The sequence below is a fragment of the Bombina bombina genome, chromosome 3 (genome assembly GCF_027579735.1).
Source record: "Bombina bombina isolate aBomBom1 chromosome 3, aBomBom1.pri, whole genome shotgun sequence".
Lineage (NCBI taxonomy): Eukaryota > Metazoa > Chordata > Amphibia > Anura > Bombinatoridae > Bombina > Bombina bombina.
In genome coordinates this window covers 142,504,046-142,519,429 of record NC_069501.1, presented here as the reverse complement: position 1 = coordinate 142,519,429, position 15,384 = coordinate 142,504,046, and the positions used below count along the sequence as shown (strand labels likewise).

Here is a 15,384-nt window from a genome sequence, read left to right as displayed (position 1 = left end):
AGGCCTCATCTTGAGTATTGTGTGCAGTTCTGGAGACCATATCTTCAGAAGGATATTAACAAACTTGAATCTGTGCAAAGGAGGGCTACCAAAATGGTACATGGTCTAAAAAATAAAACTTACCAGGATAGGCTCAATGACCTAAATATGTATAGCTTAGAGGAGAGAAGGGAAAGAGGTGATATGATAGCAACTTTCAAGTACATTAAAGGGTTTAGTAAAACTGAGGCTGTGGGTATTTTACATAAAATGGAAAATTCAAGAACAAGGGGTCATGAGCTCAAGCTAAAGGGTAGTAGATTCAGAAGTAATTTGAGGAAGCACTTCTTTACAGAAAGAGTGATTGATTTATGGAATAAACTTCCTCAAGAGGTAGCAGCAACAAACACTGTGGGGGACTTTAAAAATGCATGGGACAAGCATAGGGCTATCCTACGAACTAGATAAGTTTATACTGTTAGGTAAGGTCGGGCAGACTTGCTGGGCCTATGGCTCTTATCTGCCGTCAATATCTATGTTTCTATGTTTCTATGTTTCTATGTTTCTTCCCGAGCCCTAATAATATCCTGTTTAGGGTACCCCCTCTCAAGGAATTTTTCATATAATTCCATTTCATGTTTAGAGTGTTCACTCTCACGGGTGCAATTTCTTTTTACCCTGGTAAATTGTCCTTTCAATACTGACTTGAAAACCTGCTTAGGGTGACTACTCTGAGCATGCAGTAGGGTATTCCTGGTTATGGGTTTTCTGTAGAGCTCTACCCTTATGCATTCAGTTCCCTCACCATGGAGGGTAACATCCAAAAAGTTTATCTTAGAGAGCCCAAACTCATGTGTAAACTGTAGACTGGCATCGTTAGTATTTAGATGCCCTACAAATTCCTGTGCTTCATTTAGACTACCATCCCATATAAAGAGCAGGTCGTCTATATATAGACGATAATAGACGATTTTGCCCCTATACTTGTTTATATCTCCAAAGATGTGGCACAGCTACCACCAACCCATGTAAAGGTTGGCGTAAGAGGGAGCAAATTTCGCTCCCATGGCCGTGCCACATCTCTGGAGATAAAAACACGCTCAAATACAAAGAAATTGTGGGTGAGTAGGAATTCAGTGGCTCTAAGTATAAATCTGATAAATTCATCACTATACCTAGTGGATCTCCTTAGAAAGAAGGATATGGCCTCTAAGCCAGAGCTATGTGGAATGGATGAATATAGTGACTTAACATCGACTGATAACCACCCATATCCTTCTTTCCAAGGTATTGTTTCTACTTCTTTCAGCAATTGTTTAGTATCTCTAAGGTGGCTAAGAAGTTCCCCCACCAGGGGTTGTAACAGAGAGTCTAACCATTTTGATAATGGCTCCAACATTGAGTCAATCCCACTGATGATGGGTCTACCCTCAACATTCTCCAAAGTCTTGTGCACCTTTGGAAGAATATTGAAGGTAGGGATCTTGGGGTTCCTGGCATACAAAAAGTCACAAGTGCCATCATCCAAAAAGCCCTCTTCCTTCCCATCATCAATCAGGTGTGAGAGTTATTTCTGAAATCTGGTGGTGGGGTCAAAATCCAATTCGATGTACTGTTTAGGGTCATTAAGTTGCCAGAGAACCTCCATATCAAAGAACACCCTATCCATTAAAACAACTGACCCCCCCTTATCTGCTGCCCTCACCACCAGATTTTTGTTCTCACTTAAGTCCTTGAGTGCAGTTTTCTCTTTACTGCTAAGGTTACCCTTTGTTCCAAGTCTAGTGGTGTATGCCAATTTGGTCAAATCATCCTCTACCCTCTTCTGAAATTTTTCCAGAATGGAACCCCTCAACTGGATAGGGTAGAATTTGGATAAACCCCTAAGTCTAGGACCAATGGAACCAGTATGTGTGGTATCATTATCTACACTATTGCTTTCTCTTTGTAATGTCTCTAAGCCCACCACGTCACAACACTCCTCAAAGGTTAAATCAGTTATCATTCTTTTTGGGGAATCCCCCACACATGGACCTTCAACCAAACAATTCTTGAAATGCTTTTTTAATGTTAGTGACCTAATAAGTTTATTTACATCCAATAGCATGGAAAATAAATCAAAATCATCAGTGGGTACAAAATTAAGTCCTAACCCCAGAACCTTCTCCTCAGCCTTACTCAATATATGGCTGGACAGGTTAATTACTGATGTCAATTGTACTTCCTGCCCTGTTGTCTCCTCCTTGTTGAGAATCTTGTTTTTAAGTGTTCTCCACCTCTCTCCCCCCCCTTCTTGTCCTATGGGGGGTCTGGAAAAAACCTGTTCAATCTCTCCCCTTTCTCTTTCCACAGTAGTGGCAGTATCGGGTATAGGGGTCTCAATTGCCCTGTCCAGATCCTGATATCTAGACTGCCTACCCCTCCCTCTTCCTCTGCCACCCACATTAGTGTGTGCCGGGGTCGGAATGGTATCCCCAGTTTTGTTAGTGATAGCTAAGGGGGCCTGTGTATTCTCATCACATGAGGAGGCTCCAGTGTTATAGTCTTCCTGAGATTCTACCTCACTATCCGAAAAGGTAACCTTTTTAGGTGTATATTGACCCTTCTTAGCTCCCTGAACTTGAGATTTGTTTTTATTTTTGTTTTTATTATCTCTCTTGAATTTATAAGTAAGTGAACTTTGTTTCTTATTCCAAATATAAATTCTGTTGTTGCCATAGTCACTTTGATCCCTAAGGTATTTTTCGTGTTTTATTTCCATAATATTACTTTTAGCCTCATTCAAAGAGCTTCTCAAGATACTGTCATACTGTGCATATTTAATACATGTACTGCGTATACTTAACTCTGACTGTAACAGCTCAATATCAACAGTTATACCATTAAGCAATTTTCTCTTATAATCAATAAGCATGTTAATAAGGCGTATAGAACAGTCTGTCAATATAGCATTCCATGCAGCAATAAATTCCACATCTTCCACAGGAAAGGTAGGGAACTTGGTGATCCGTAGACCCCTGGGTATAATGCCCAAGCTAAGATACTTTTGTAGAGTCCAAATGTCCCATTTGAGACGGCATTCCTTAATCAACAGAGATTCAGCTTCCTCAAAAAGCTTACTGAGTGGAAAAAGGGCCCGGTCTGTGACAAACAAAGTCTCTAGTTCATTTTCATCTAACCCTCTATCCTCCAATTTAGAGAGTGAATAAAACTGTGTTGGTACTTCCATGCTTTGATTAGCCTCCATATTGTAATATCTGAGCAGCCGTAAAGTGAAGCAGCCACAGTGTGAAAAAAAACAAAAAACTATGTAGCCCCTACACAATTGAAACAGGATGAGATTAGTGTACCCTCCTGGTTAAGCTACAAAGGAGTTTACAAATGCAGTTTCACTAACTGCATAGCATGTAGCCACGTAAAATTGGGCAATATATTCAGAAGCGCTTATTCTGGTGAGACGTTCGTACACAGAGCACTCTTTAATTGCAGGTCAACATATGCAGTATATCTCCTCAGTTGTGACTTATGTGACATTCAATATACAGGACAAACGTCTAGACAAGTCAGGACTAGGATAAGGGAACATATAAATGATATTAAGAAAGGCAAACTCACCACCCCCCTGGTAAATCACTTTAAGGTCAAACATAACAAAGATCCAGGGACATTGTCATGGACAATTATTGAAGTTGTAAATACAAACAACGGGGGGGGGGGTGATAAAGGCCCTCTATAGGCAAGAATGTTAAATACTTAGGAATGGTGAATGTATCTTATTGTCAAAGTCATCAAACGGGAGGTGTTTTGGATACACAGGCTGCACACCAGAATGCCCAATGGGCTTAACTCTGAATATGATTTGATCAATTTCTGGTGTATGCCTGTGTATCTCTTTGCAAGATAGAGCACTCTTTCTAAGGAAGAGTATAAACAGTGGTATTGGTTCATCTATATCTTACCAGCTCACCACATATGCTACAGAAATTTTCCTTATATATAGTCCTTACTCTAGTTCATTATGTTATGTTATGATTATTATTATTATTTTTTTCACTATTTTATTATCTATTGAAATTCAATGGATACTATTTAGCTAGGCCTCTAAATTTCTTCCAATGAATATACTTGATAGACACTGAATTATATTTTCAGTATAGAATTATCTACCATCATAAAATTGGTGTTATTCATGTAATATTGAATTCGTATAAAATGCTGTTTAAAGTATGTAGACAAATGTTGTTCTTATTTTTGTTCCCAGTTTTCATGTGGAGACTTACAGCAGGATACGTTTATTACATTGAATTTAGAATAATTCAAATAACAATGTTGTCTATACATGTAAACCTATGCAACTTTGTCACAACACAGTGGATAATGAGGTGTTAACTCCCTAAACAGGGCGGTCTTTTTGACTCACAGGTGGAGGTCTGTATCAAACACGTAGCAGTTTATTTTAACCTATTACAGGGGATCTGTTCTTTTAAATTGAAGGTCAGGCTTTTACCCTTCAGCTACGACTACGGCCTTTGCCGAAACACGTCAGCACTAGGGTACGTGGGTGACCACTACTCCACCAAGCCCTGAGGTTTATTGCTTTTCCTGTGCAACTCCGGTTGTAATTTAAAAACCTTGAATAAAGGACATTTGCTGTTTGAAAATCATCCGGTGCCTCACTTGCTTTCTTTACTGATGTCTTTGGATATGTTTATGGCACGGATATCCATTTGGCAGCTAACATTTCCCCTATAAGGTGCAGCACTTCAACAAACTTTTATTTCCTTGGAACAGTGGACTCTCCCTAACCTTTTTGGCTTACCCGCCCCTCATCGTGACGTCACGTATCATTGGATCGGCTGTGTACACGCTGATGCGCTGTAGGAATCCGCACAGCGACTCGACCTCCACGCTGCTGTGAACACACAGATGTCTTAGAGAGAGGATCTTGAGCAGCATAATTAAGGTGGGTCCCCAGAATCAGCGCTTGTCAATTGCGTGTACACTGTTTTTCACATAACACACGGAACAAAGTTGGGGTTGGAGAGGAGCTACAGTGCCTTATATATAGGGGTTAACGAGAATGCATATTATTAACCACAAGTGATGTGTTAACAAGTGCTGCAATAACTTTGTGGTGATACTTTGTCACTGAATATCCCAGTGATTCTTTTGGCTTGCACTGTTTTTCACACTGTGGTTGCTTCACTTTACGGCTGCTCAGATATTACAATATGGAGGCTAATCAAAGCATGGAAGTACCAACACAGTTTTATTCACTCTCTAAATTGGAGGATAGAGGGTTAGATGAAAACTAGAGACTTTGTTTGTCACAGACCGGGCCCTTTTTCCACTCAGTAAGCTTTTTGAGGAAGCTGAATCTCTGTTGATTAAGGAATGCCGTCTCAAATGGGACATTTGGACTCTACAAAAGTATCTTAGCTTGGGCATTATACCCAGGGGTCGACGGATCACCAAGTTCCCTACCTTTCCTGTGGAAGATGTGGAATTTATTGCTGCATGGAATGCTATATTGACAGACTGTTCTATACGCCTTATTAACATGCTTATTGATTATAAGAGAAAATTGCTTAATGGTATAACTGTTGATATTGAGCTGTTACAGTCAGAGTTAAGTATACGCAGTACATGTATTAAATATGCACAGTATGACAGTATCTTGAGAAGCTCTTTGAATGAGGCTAAAAATAATATTATGGAAATAAAACACGAAAAATACATTAGGGATCAAAGTGACTATGACAAAAACAGAATTTATATTTGGAATAAGAAACAAAGGTCACTTATTTATAAATTCAAGAGAGATAATAAAAACAAAAATAAAAACAAATCTCAAGGTCAGGGAGCTAAGAAGGGTCAATATACACCTAAAAAGGTTACCTTTTCGGATAGTGAGGTAGAATCTCAGGAAGACTATAACACTGGAGCCTCCTCAGGTGATGAGAATACACAGGCCCCCTTAGCTATCACTAACAAAACTGGGGATACCATTCCGACCCCGGCACACACTAATGTGGGTGGCAGAGGAAGAGGGAGGGGTAGGCAGTCTAGATATCAGGATCTGGATAGGGCAATTGAGACCCCTATACCCGATACTGCCACTACTGTGGAAAGGGAAAGGGGAGAGATTGAACAGGTTTTTTCCAGACCCCCCATAGGACAAGAAGGGGGGGGGAAGAGGTGGAGAACACTTAAAAACAAGATTCTCAACAAGGAGGAGACAACAGGGCAGGAAGTACAATTGACACCGGTAATTAACCTGTCCAGCCATATATTGAGTAAGGCTGAGGAGAAGGTTCTGGGGTTAGGACTTAATTTTGTTCCCACTGATGATTTTGAATTATTTTCCATGCTATTGGATGTAAATAAACTTATTAGGTCACTAACATTAAAAAAGCATTTCAAGAATTGTTTGGTTGAAGGTCCATGTGTGGGGGATTCCCCAAAAAGAATGATAACTGATTTAACCTTTGAGGAGTGTTGTGACGTGGTGGGCTTAGAGACATTACAAAGAGAAAGCAATAGTGTACATAATGATACCACACATACTGGTGCCATTGGTCCTAGACTTAGGGGTGTATCCAAATTCTACCCTATCCAGTTGAGGGGTTCCATTCTGGAAAAATTTCAGAAGAGGGTAGAGGATGATTTGACCAAATTGGCATACACCACTAGGCTTGGAACAAAGGGTAACCTTAGCAGTAAAGAGAAAACTGCACTCAAGGACTTAAGTGAGAACAAAAATCTGGTGGTGAGGGCAGCAGATAAGGGGGGGTCAGTTGTTTTAATGGATAGGGTGTTCTTTGATATGGAGGTTCTCCGGCAACTTAATGACCCTAAACAGTACATCGAATTGGATTTTGACCCCACCACCAGATTTCAGAAAGAACTCTCACACCTGATTGATGATGGGAAGGAAGAGGGCTTTTTGGATGATGGCAGTGGCACTTGTGACTTTTTGTATGCCAGGAACCCCAAGATCCCTACCTTCAATATTCTTCCAAAGGTGCACAAGACTTTGGAGAAAGTTGAGGGTAGACCCACCATCAGTGGGATTGACTCAATGTTGGAGCCATTATCAAAATGGTTAGACTCTCTGTTACAACCCCTGGTGGGGGAACTTCTTAGCCACCTTAGAGATACTAAACAATTGCTGAAAGAAGTAGAAACAATACCTTGGAAAGAAGGATATGGGTGGTTATCAGTCGATGTTAAGTCACTATATTCGTACATTCCACATAGCTCTGGCTTAGAGGCCATATCCTTCTTTCTAAGGAGATCCACTGGGTATACTAATGAATTTATCAGATTTATACTTAGAGCCACTGAGTTCCTACTCACCCACAATTTCTTTGTATTTGAGCGTGTTTTTTATCTCCAGAGATGTGGCACGGCCATGGGAGCGAAATTTGCTCCCTCTTACGCCAACCTTTACATGGGTTGGTGGGAGCTGTGCCACATCTTTGGAGATATAAACAAGTATAGGGGCAAAATTGTCTATTATCGTCGATATATAGACGACCTGCTCTTTATATGGGATGGTAGTCTAAATGAAGCACAGGAATTTGTAGGGCATCTAAATACTAACGATGCCAGTCTACAGTTTACACATGAGTTTGGGCTCTCTAAGATAAACTTTTTGGATGTTACCCTCCATGGGAGGGAACTGAATGCATAAGGGTAGAGCTCTACAGAAAACCCATAACCAGGAATACCCTACTGCATGCTCAGAGTAGTCACCCTAAGCAGGTTTTCAAGTCAGTATTGAAAGGACAATTTACCAGGGTAAAAAGAAATTGCACCCGTGAGAGTGAACACTCTAGACATGAAATGGAATTATATGAAAAATTCCTTGAGAGGGGGTACCCTAAACAGGATATTATTAGGGCCCGGGAAGAAGTAAGGGCCATTGAGAGAGCCCATTTACTTAAGGACAAACCCACAAAATGTGATGCGAAGTCTGAACAGTTAACGTTTGTGACTCAGTTTAGCAAACAATATTACCAGATATGTAATGTTATACACAGACATATGACACTTCTGAAGTCAGATGATGACCTTGTGCAGTTTGCATCACAAAAGGTGAGATTCGCTTTCAAAAGAGGTAAAACCATAGGCAACTATGTAGCCTCTACACAATTGAAACAGGATGAGATTAGTGTATCCTCCTGGTTAAGCTACAAAGGAGTTTACAAATGCAGTTTCACTAACTGCATAGCATGTAGCCACGTAAAATTGGGCAATATATTCAGAAGCGCTTATTCTGGTGAGACGTTTGCACACAGAGCGCTCTTTACTTGCAGGTCAACATATGCAGTATATCTCCTCAGTTGTGACTTATGTGACATTCAATATACAGGACAAACGTCTAGACAAGTCAGGACTAGGATAAGGGAACATATAAATGATATTAAGAAAGGCAAACTCACCACCCCCCTGGTAAATGACTTTAAGGTCAAACATAACAAAGATCCAGGGACATTGTCATGGACAATTATTGAAGTTGTAAATACAAACAACAGGGGGGGTGATAGGGATAATTTGCTTCTCAAACGGGAGGTGTTTTGGATACACAGGCTGCACACCAGAATGCCCAATGGGCTTAACTCTGAATATGATTTGATCAATTTCTGGTGTTAGCCTGTGTATCTCTTTGCAAGATAGAGCACTCTTTATAAGGTAGAGTATAAACAGTGGTAGCGGTTTATCTATATCTTACCAGCTCACCACATATGCTACAGAAATTTCCCTTATATATAGTCCTTACTCTAGTTCATTATGTTATGTTATGATTATTATTATTATTATTTTTTTCACTATTTTATTATCTATTGAAATTCAATGGATACTATTTAGCTAGGCCTCTAAATTTCTTCCAATGAATATACTTGATAGACACTGAATTATATTTTCAGTATAGAATTATCTACCATCATAAAATTGGTGTTATTCATGTAATATTGAATTCGTATAAAATGCTGTTTAAAGTATGTAGACAAATGTTGTTCTTATTTTTGTTCCCAGTTTTCATGTGGAGACTTACAGCAGGATACGTTTATTACATTGAATTTAGAATAATTCAAATAACAATGTTGTCTATACATGTAAACCTATGCAACTTTGCCACAACACAGTGGATAATGAGGTGTTAACTCCCTAAACAGGGCGGTCTTTTTGACTCACATGTGGAGGTGTGTATCAAACACGTAGCAGTTTATTTTAACCTATTACAGGTGATCTGTTCTTTTAAATTGAAGGTCAGGCTTTTACCCTTCAGCTACGACTACGGCCTTTACCGAAACGCCTCAGCACTAGGGTACGTGGGTGACCACTACTCCACCAAGCCCTGAGGTTTATTGCTTTTCCTGTGCAACTCCGGTTGTAATTTAAAAACCTTGAATAAAGGACATTTGCTGTTTGGAAATCATCCGGTGCCTCACTTGCTTTCTTTACTGAAGCCTTATGCTTGTCCCATGCATTTTAAAGTCCCCCATAGTGTTTGTCACTACTACCTCTTGAGGAAGTTTATTCCATAAATCAATCACTCTTTCTGTAAAGAAGTGCTTCCTCAAATTACTCCTGAATCAACTACCCTTCAGCTTGAGATCATGACCCCTCGTTCTTGAATTTTCCCTTTTATGTAAAATACCCACAGCCTCAGTTTTACTAAGCCCTTTAACGTACTTAAAAGTTGCTATCATATCACCTCTTTCCCTTCTCTCCTCTAAGCTATACATATTTAGGTCATTGAGCCTATCCTGGTAAGTTTTATTTTTTAGACCATGTACCATTTTGATAGCCCTCCTTTGCACAGATTTAAGTTTGTTAATATCCTTCTGAAGATATGGCCTCCAGAACTGCACTCAATACTCAAGATATGGCCCAACTAATGATCTATAAAGTGGCATAAGAACCTTACTATTTCTGCTGCAAATATCTCTACCAATACATCCAAGCATTTTGCTAACCTTACTTGCTGCATTACTACGTTGTTTACTAAGTTTTAAATCACCTGAAATAATAATTCTCAAGTCCTGTTCCTCATCTGTAACAATCAGTAAAGTGTCATTGAGTCTGTAATTAACATTTATATTTTTCTTTCCAAAATGCATTATTTTACACTTTGCTGTGTTAAACTTTAGATCCCAGTAGTTTGTCCAATCCTCAAATTGTTGTATATCACTTCTCATTTTGTCTACCCCCCCGGAACATCCACAAAACAGGCCCCAGAACTGACCCCTGAGGAACACCACTAGTAGCAGCCCCCTGTGCTGAATGAACTCCATTTACTAAAACACTTTCGGCTAGATTACGAGTCTTGCGTTAGCCTTAAAAAGCAGCTTTGAGAGCTCCCAACGCTGCTTTTTAATGCCCACTGGCCTAGATTTGGAGTTTGGCTGTAGCCGTGAAAACCAGCGTTAGAGGCTCCTAACGCTGGTTTTAGGCTACCGCCGGTATTTGGAGTCAGTCAGGAAAGGGTCTAACGCTCACTTTTCAGCCATGACTTTTCCATACCGCAGATCCCCTTACGTCAATTGCGTATCCTATCTTTTCAATGGGATCTTTCTAACTCCGGTATTTAGAGTTGTGGCTGAAGTGAGCGTTAGAATTCTAACGACAAAACTCCAGCTGCAGAAAAACGTCAGTAGTTAAGAGCTTTCTGGGCTAACGCCGGTTTATAAAGCTCTTAGCTACTGTGCTCTAAAGTACACTAACACCCATAAACTACCTATGTACCCCTAAACCGAGGTCCCCCCACATCGCCGCCACTCGATTAAATATTTTTAACCCCTAATCTGCCGACCGCCACCTACGTTATACTTATGTAACAATAATCTGCTGCCCCTAACACCGCCGACCCCTATATTATATTTATTAACCCCTAATCTGCCCCCCTCAATGTCGCCTCCACCTGCCTACACTTATTAACCCCTAATCTGCCGACCGCAAAGCGCCGCTACTTACGCTATCCTTATGTACCCCTAATCTGCTGCCCCTAACACCGCCGACCCCTATATTATATTTATTAACCCCTAATCTGCCCCCCACAACGTCGCCTCCACCTGCCTACACTTATTAACCCCTAATCTGCCGACCGGACCGCACCGCTATTATAATAAAGTTATTAACCCCTAATCCGCCTCACTAACCCTATAATAAATAGTATTAACCCCTAATCTGCCCTCCCTAACATCGCCGACACCTAACTTCAAACATTGACCCCTAATCTGCCAACTGGAGCTCACCGCTATTCTAATAAATGTATTAACCCCTAAAGCTAAGTCTAACCCTAACACTAACACCCCCCTAAGTTGAATATAATTTTAATCTAACGAAATTAATTAACTCTTATTAAATAAATTATTCCTATTTAAAGCTAAATACTTACCTGTAAAATAAATCCTAATATAGCTACAATATAAATTATAATTATATTATAGCTATTTTAGGATTTATATTTATTTTACAGGTAACTTTGTATTTATTTTAACCAGGTACAATAGCTATTAAATAGTTAAGAACTATTTAATAGCTAAAATAGTTAAAATAATTACAAATTTACCTGTAAAATAAATCCTAACCTAAGTTACAATTAAACCTATCACTACACTATCAATAAATAAATTAAATAAAATACCTATAATTATCTACAATTAAATCTAACACTACACTATCAATAAATAAATTAAATACAATTCCTACAAATAAATACAATTAAATAAACGAACTAAAGTACAAAAAATAAAAAAGAACTAAGTTACAAAAAATAAAAAAATATTTACAAACATTAGAAAAATATTAAAATCATTTTAAACTAATTACACCTACTCTAAGCCCCCTAATAAAATAACAAAGCCCCCCAAAATAAAAAATGCCCTACCCTATTCTAAATTACAAAAGTTCAAAGCTCTTTTACCTTACCAGCCCTGAACAGGGCCCTTTGCGGGGCATGCCCCAAGAAATTCAGCTCTTTTGCCTGTAAAAAAAAACATACAATACCCCCCCCCCAACATTACAACCCACCACCCACATACCCCTAATCTAACCCAAACCCCCCATCTTCAATCTTCTTTCTTCCGGATCCATCTTGCAGACCTCCGAAGCGGAACATCCTGCTTGCCCGACGGACTACCGACGAATGAAGGCTCCTTTAAGGGACGATCCGATCAGCCAATCAGATTGAGCTCGCATTCTATTGGCTGATCGGAACAGCCAATAGAATGCGAGCTCAATCTGATTGGCTGATCGGATCAGCCAATCGGATTGAACTTGATTCTGATTGGCTGATTCCATCAGCCAATCAGAATTTTCCTACCTTAATTCCGATTGGCTGATAGAATCCTATCAGCCAATCGGAATTCGAGGGACGCCATCTTGGATGACGTCCCTTAAAGGAGCCTTCATTTGTCGGTAGTCCGTCGGGCAAGCAGGATGTTCCGCGTCGGAGGTCTGCAAGATGGATCCGGAAGAAAGAAGATGCCGTTGATAGAAGACTTCAGCCGGATCATGGACCTCTTCAGCTCCCGCTTGGATGATGACTTCAGCCGGATCATGGACCTCTTCAGCTCCCGCTTGGATGATGACTTCAGCCGGATCATGGACCTCTTCAGCCCCCTGCTTGGGCTTGGATCAGGACATCGGAGGACCTCTACTGGATCGATCGGTGAACCTGGTATGGTGAAGATAAGGTAGGAAGATCTTCAGGGGCTTAGTGTTAGGTTTATTTAAGGGGGGTTTGGGTTAGATTAGGGGTATGTGGGTGGTGGGTTGTAATGTTGGGGGGGGGTATTGTATGTTTTTTTTACAGGCAAAAGAGCTGAATTTCTTGGGGCATGCCCCGCAAAGGGCCCTGTTCAGGGCTGGTAAGGTAAAAGAGCTTTAAACTTTTGTAATTTAGAATAGGGTAGGGCATTTTTTTATTTTGGGGGGCTTTGTTATTTTATTAGGGGGCTTAGAGTAGGTGTAATTAGTTTAAAATTGTTGCAATATTTTCTAAAAGTTTGTAAATATTTTTTTATTTTTTGTAACTTAGATCTTTTTTATTTTTTGTACTTTAGTTAGTTTATTTAATTGTATTTATTTGTAGGAATTGTATTTAATTTATTTATTGATAGTGCAGTGTTAGGTTTAATTGTAGATAATTATAGGTATTTAATTTAATTTAATTTATTGATAGTGAAGTGTTAGGTTTAATTGTAACTTAGGTTAGGATTTATTTTACAGGTAAATTTGTAATTATTTTAACTATTGTAGCTATTAAATAGTTCTTAACTATTTAATAGCTATTGTACCTGGTTAAAATAAATACAAAGTTACCTGTAAAATAAATATAAATCCTAAAATAGCTATAATATAATTATAATTTATATTGTAGCTATATTAGGATTTATTTTACAGGTAAGTATTTAGCTTTAAATAGGAATAATTTATTTAATAAGAGTTAATTTATTTTGTTAGATTAAAATTATATTTAATTTAGGGGGGTGTTAGTGTTAGGGTTAGACTTAGCTTTAGGGGTTAATACATTTATTAGAATAGCGGTGAGCTCCAGTCGGCAGATTAGGGGTTAATGTTTGAAGTTAGGTGTCGGCGATGTTAGGGAGGGCAGATTAGGGGTTAATACTATTTATTATAGGGTTAGTGAGGCGGATTAGGGGTGTTAATAAGTGCAGGCAGGTGGAGGCGACGTTGTGGGGGGCAGATTAGGGGTTAATAAATATAATATAGGGGTCGGCGGTGTTAGGGACAGCAGATTAGGGGTACATAGGGATAATGTAAGTAGCGGCGGTTTACGGAGCGACAGATTAGGGGTTAATAATAATATGCAGGGGTCTGCGATAGCGGGGGCGGCAGAATAGGGGTTAATAAGTGTAAGGTTAGGGGTGTTTAGACTCGGGGTACATGTTAGAGTGTTAGGTGCAGACGTAGGAAGTGTTTCCCCATAGACAACAATGGGGCTGCGTTAGGAGCTGAACGCGGCTTTTTTGCAGGTGTTAGGTTTTTTTTCAGCTCAAACAGCCCCATTGTTTCCTATGGGGGAATCGTGCACGAGCACGTTTTTGAAGCTGGCCGCTTCCGTAAGCAACTCTGGTATCAAGAGTTGAAGTTGCGTTAAATATACTCTACGCTCCTTTTTTGGAGCCTAACGCAGCCATTCTGTGGACTCTCAATACCAGAGTTATTTTAAAGGTGCGGCCAGAAAAAAGCCAACATTAGCTACGCGGGTCATTACCGACAAAACTCTAAATCTAGCCGACTGTTATTACGAGTCTGGCAGGTACAGGTGTACCGCTCACTTTTCTTCCGCGACTCGAGCATACCGCAAATCCACTTACGTAAATTGCGTATCCTATCTTTTCAATGGGACTTGCCTAACGCCGGTATTACGACTCTTGGAGAAAGTTAGCGGTACACCCTCTCCTGTAAAGACTCCTACCGCATTTAAAAGTCAGTAGTTAAGAGCACTTTCAGTTTTGCGCGTTTTCTGTCACGTGAGGTCCCTCCGGTTCCGGTATGCCAAAGCGCTCCTACCCGTTCAAGAATGTATCTCCGCTGCAGCTCAAGACTCGTGTGGGCACCAAGGAGCTGAGCCTCGGGGTGCTGGGGGAGAAGTACCGCCGGGAGATCTTCGAAAAGACCAAGAATCTTCTGTTCAGTGGGGCAAAGGCTTTTATGGGCAACACAGAGCACCAGATGGAGAGTGCGGAAGAAAGAGACAGCAATGCACATGCGCTACTAACCGGACAAACCATTATTGGCCATGATGGGAAACTGATGCGAAGCTCCAGTGCACAGAAGTTGCCGCCTGTGGGTGTCACCAAAGCCTGCTCTTCCTGTGTCCGGTCAGTGGGGGATAAAGAGTGCTGCTCACAGTGTGAGCGATACGTATGTCGCAATTGCTGCAAGTTGTGTAGCTGCTGCAGTGCAGTAACCTGCTCGTTCTGTGGCATTCCTGTAGAAAACAACCTCAGCGAACAAGTGTTCTGCTCTTCCTTTTCTGTGTTTGAAGTCTAAATGGATTTTTCTGTTTTTGTGGATTCCCTTTTTTATATTAAAGTTGTAATTTTATATTTGTATTTTATGTACAACAGTTGCAAATAAATAAATCTTTATAGTAAACTTTGTGAAAAAAAAAAAAAAAAGTCAGTAAAGAGTTTTATGGGCTAACGCCGTAACATAAAACTCAACTAAATTGCTAAAAAGTACACTAACACCCATAAACTACCTATTAACCGCTAAACCGAGGCCCCCCCCCCCCCACATAACAAACACTTAAATAAAAATTTTAACCCCTAATCTGCCGACTGGACATCACCGCCACTTTAATAAATGTATTATCCCCTAAACTGTCACACTCCTGCCTCGCAAACACTAGTTAAATATTAT

General features: G+C 40.0%; 1 protein-coding gene across 1 annotated transcript; it reads left to right on the top strand.

The window, feature by feature from the left end:
* Positions 1-14,490: 14,490 nt before the first annotated feature.
* LOC128651525 (apoptosis regulatory protein Siva-like) lies at positions 14,491-15,117 on the top strand. The gene has a single exon (XM_053704556.1). The coding sequence runs from the start codon at positions 14,512-14,514 to the stop codon at positions 15,010-15,012; it is 501 nt and encodes a 166-aa protein (XP_053560531.1). The 5' UTR covers positions 14,491-14,511; the 3' UTR covers positions 15,013-15,117.
* Positions 15,118-15,384: the final 267 nt, after the last annotated feature.

What these genes read in the sequence shown, in the direction of transcription:
- LOC128651525 (XM_053704556.1), top strand. Translation starts at nt 14,512, where the DNA reads ATGCCAAAGCGCTCCTACCCGTTCAAGAATGTATCTCCGCTGCAGCTC.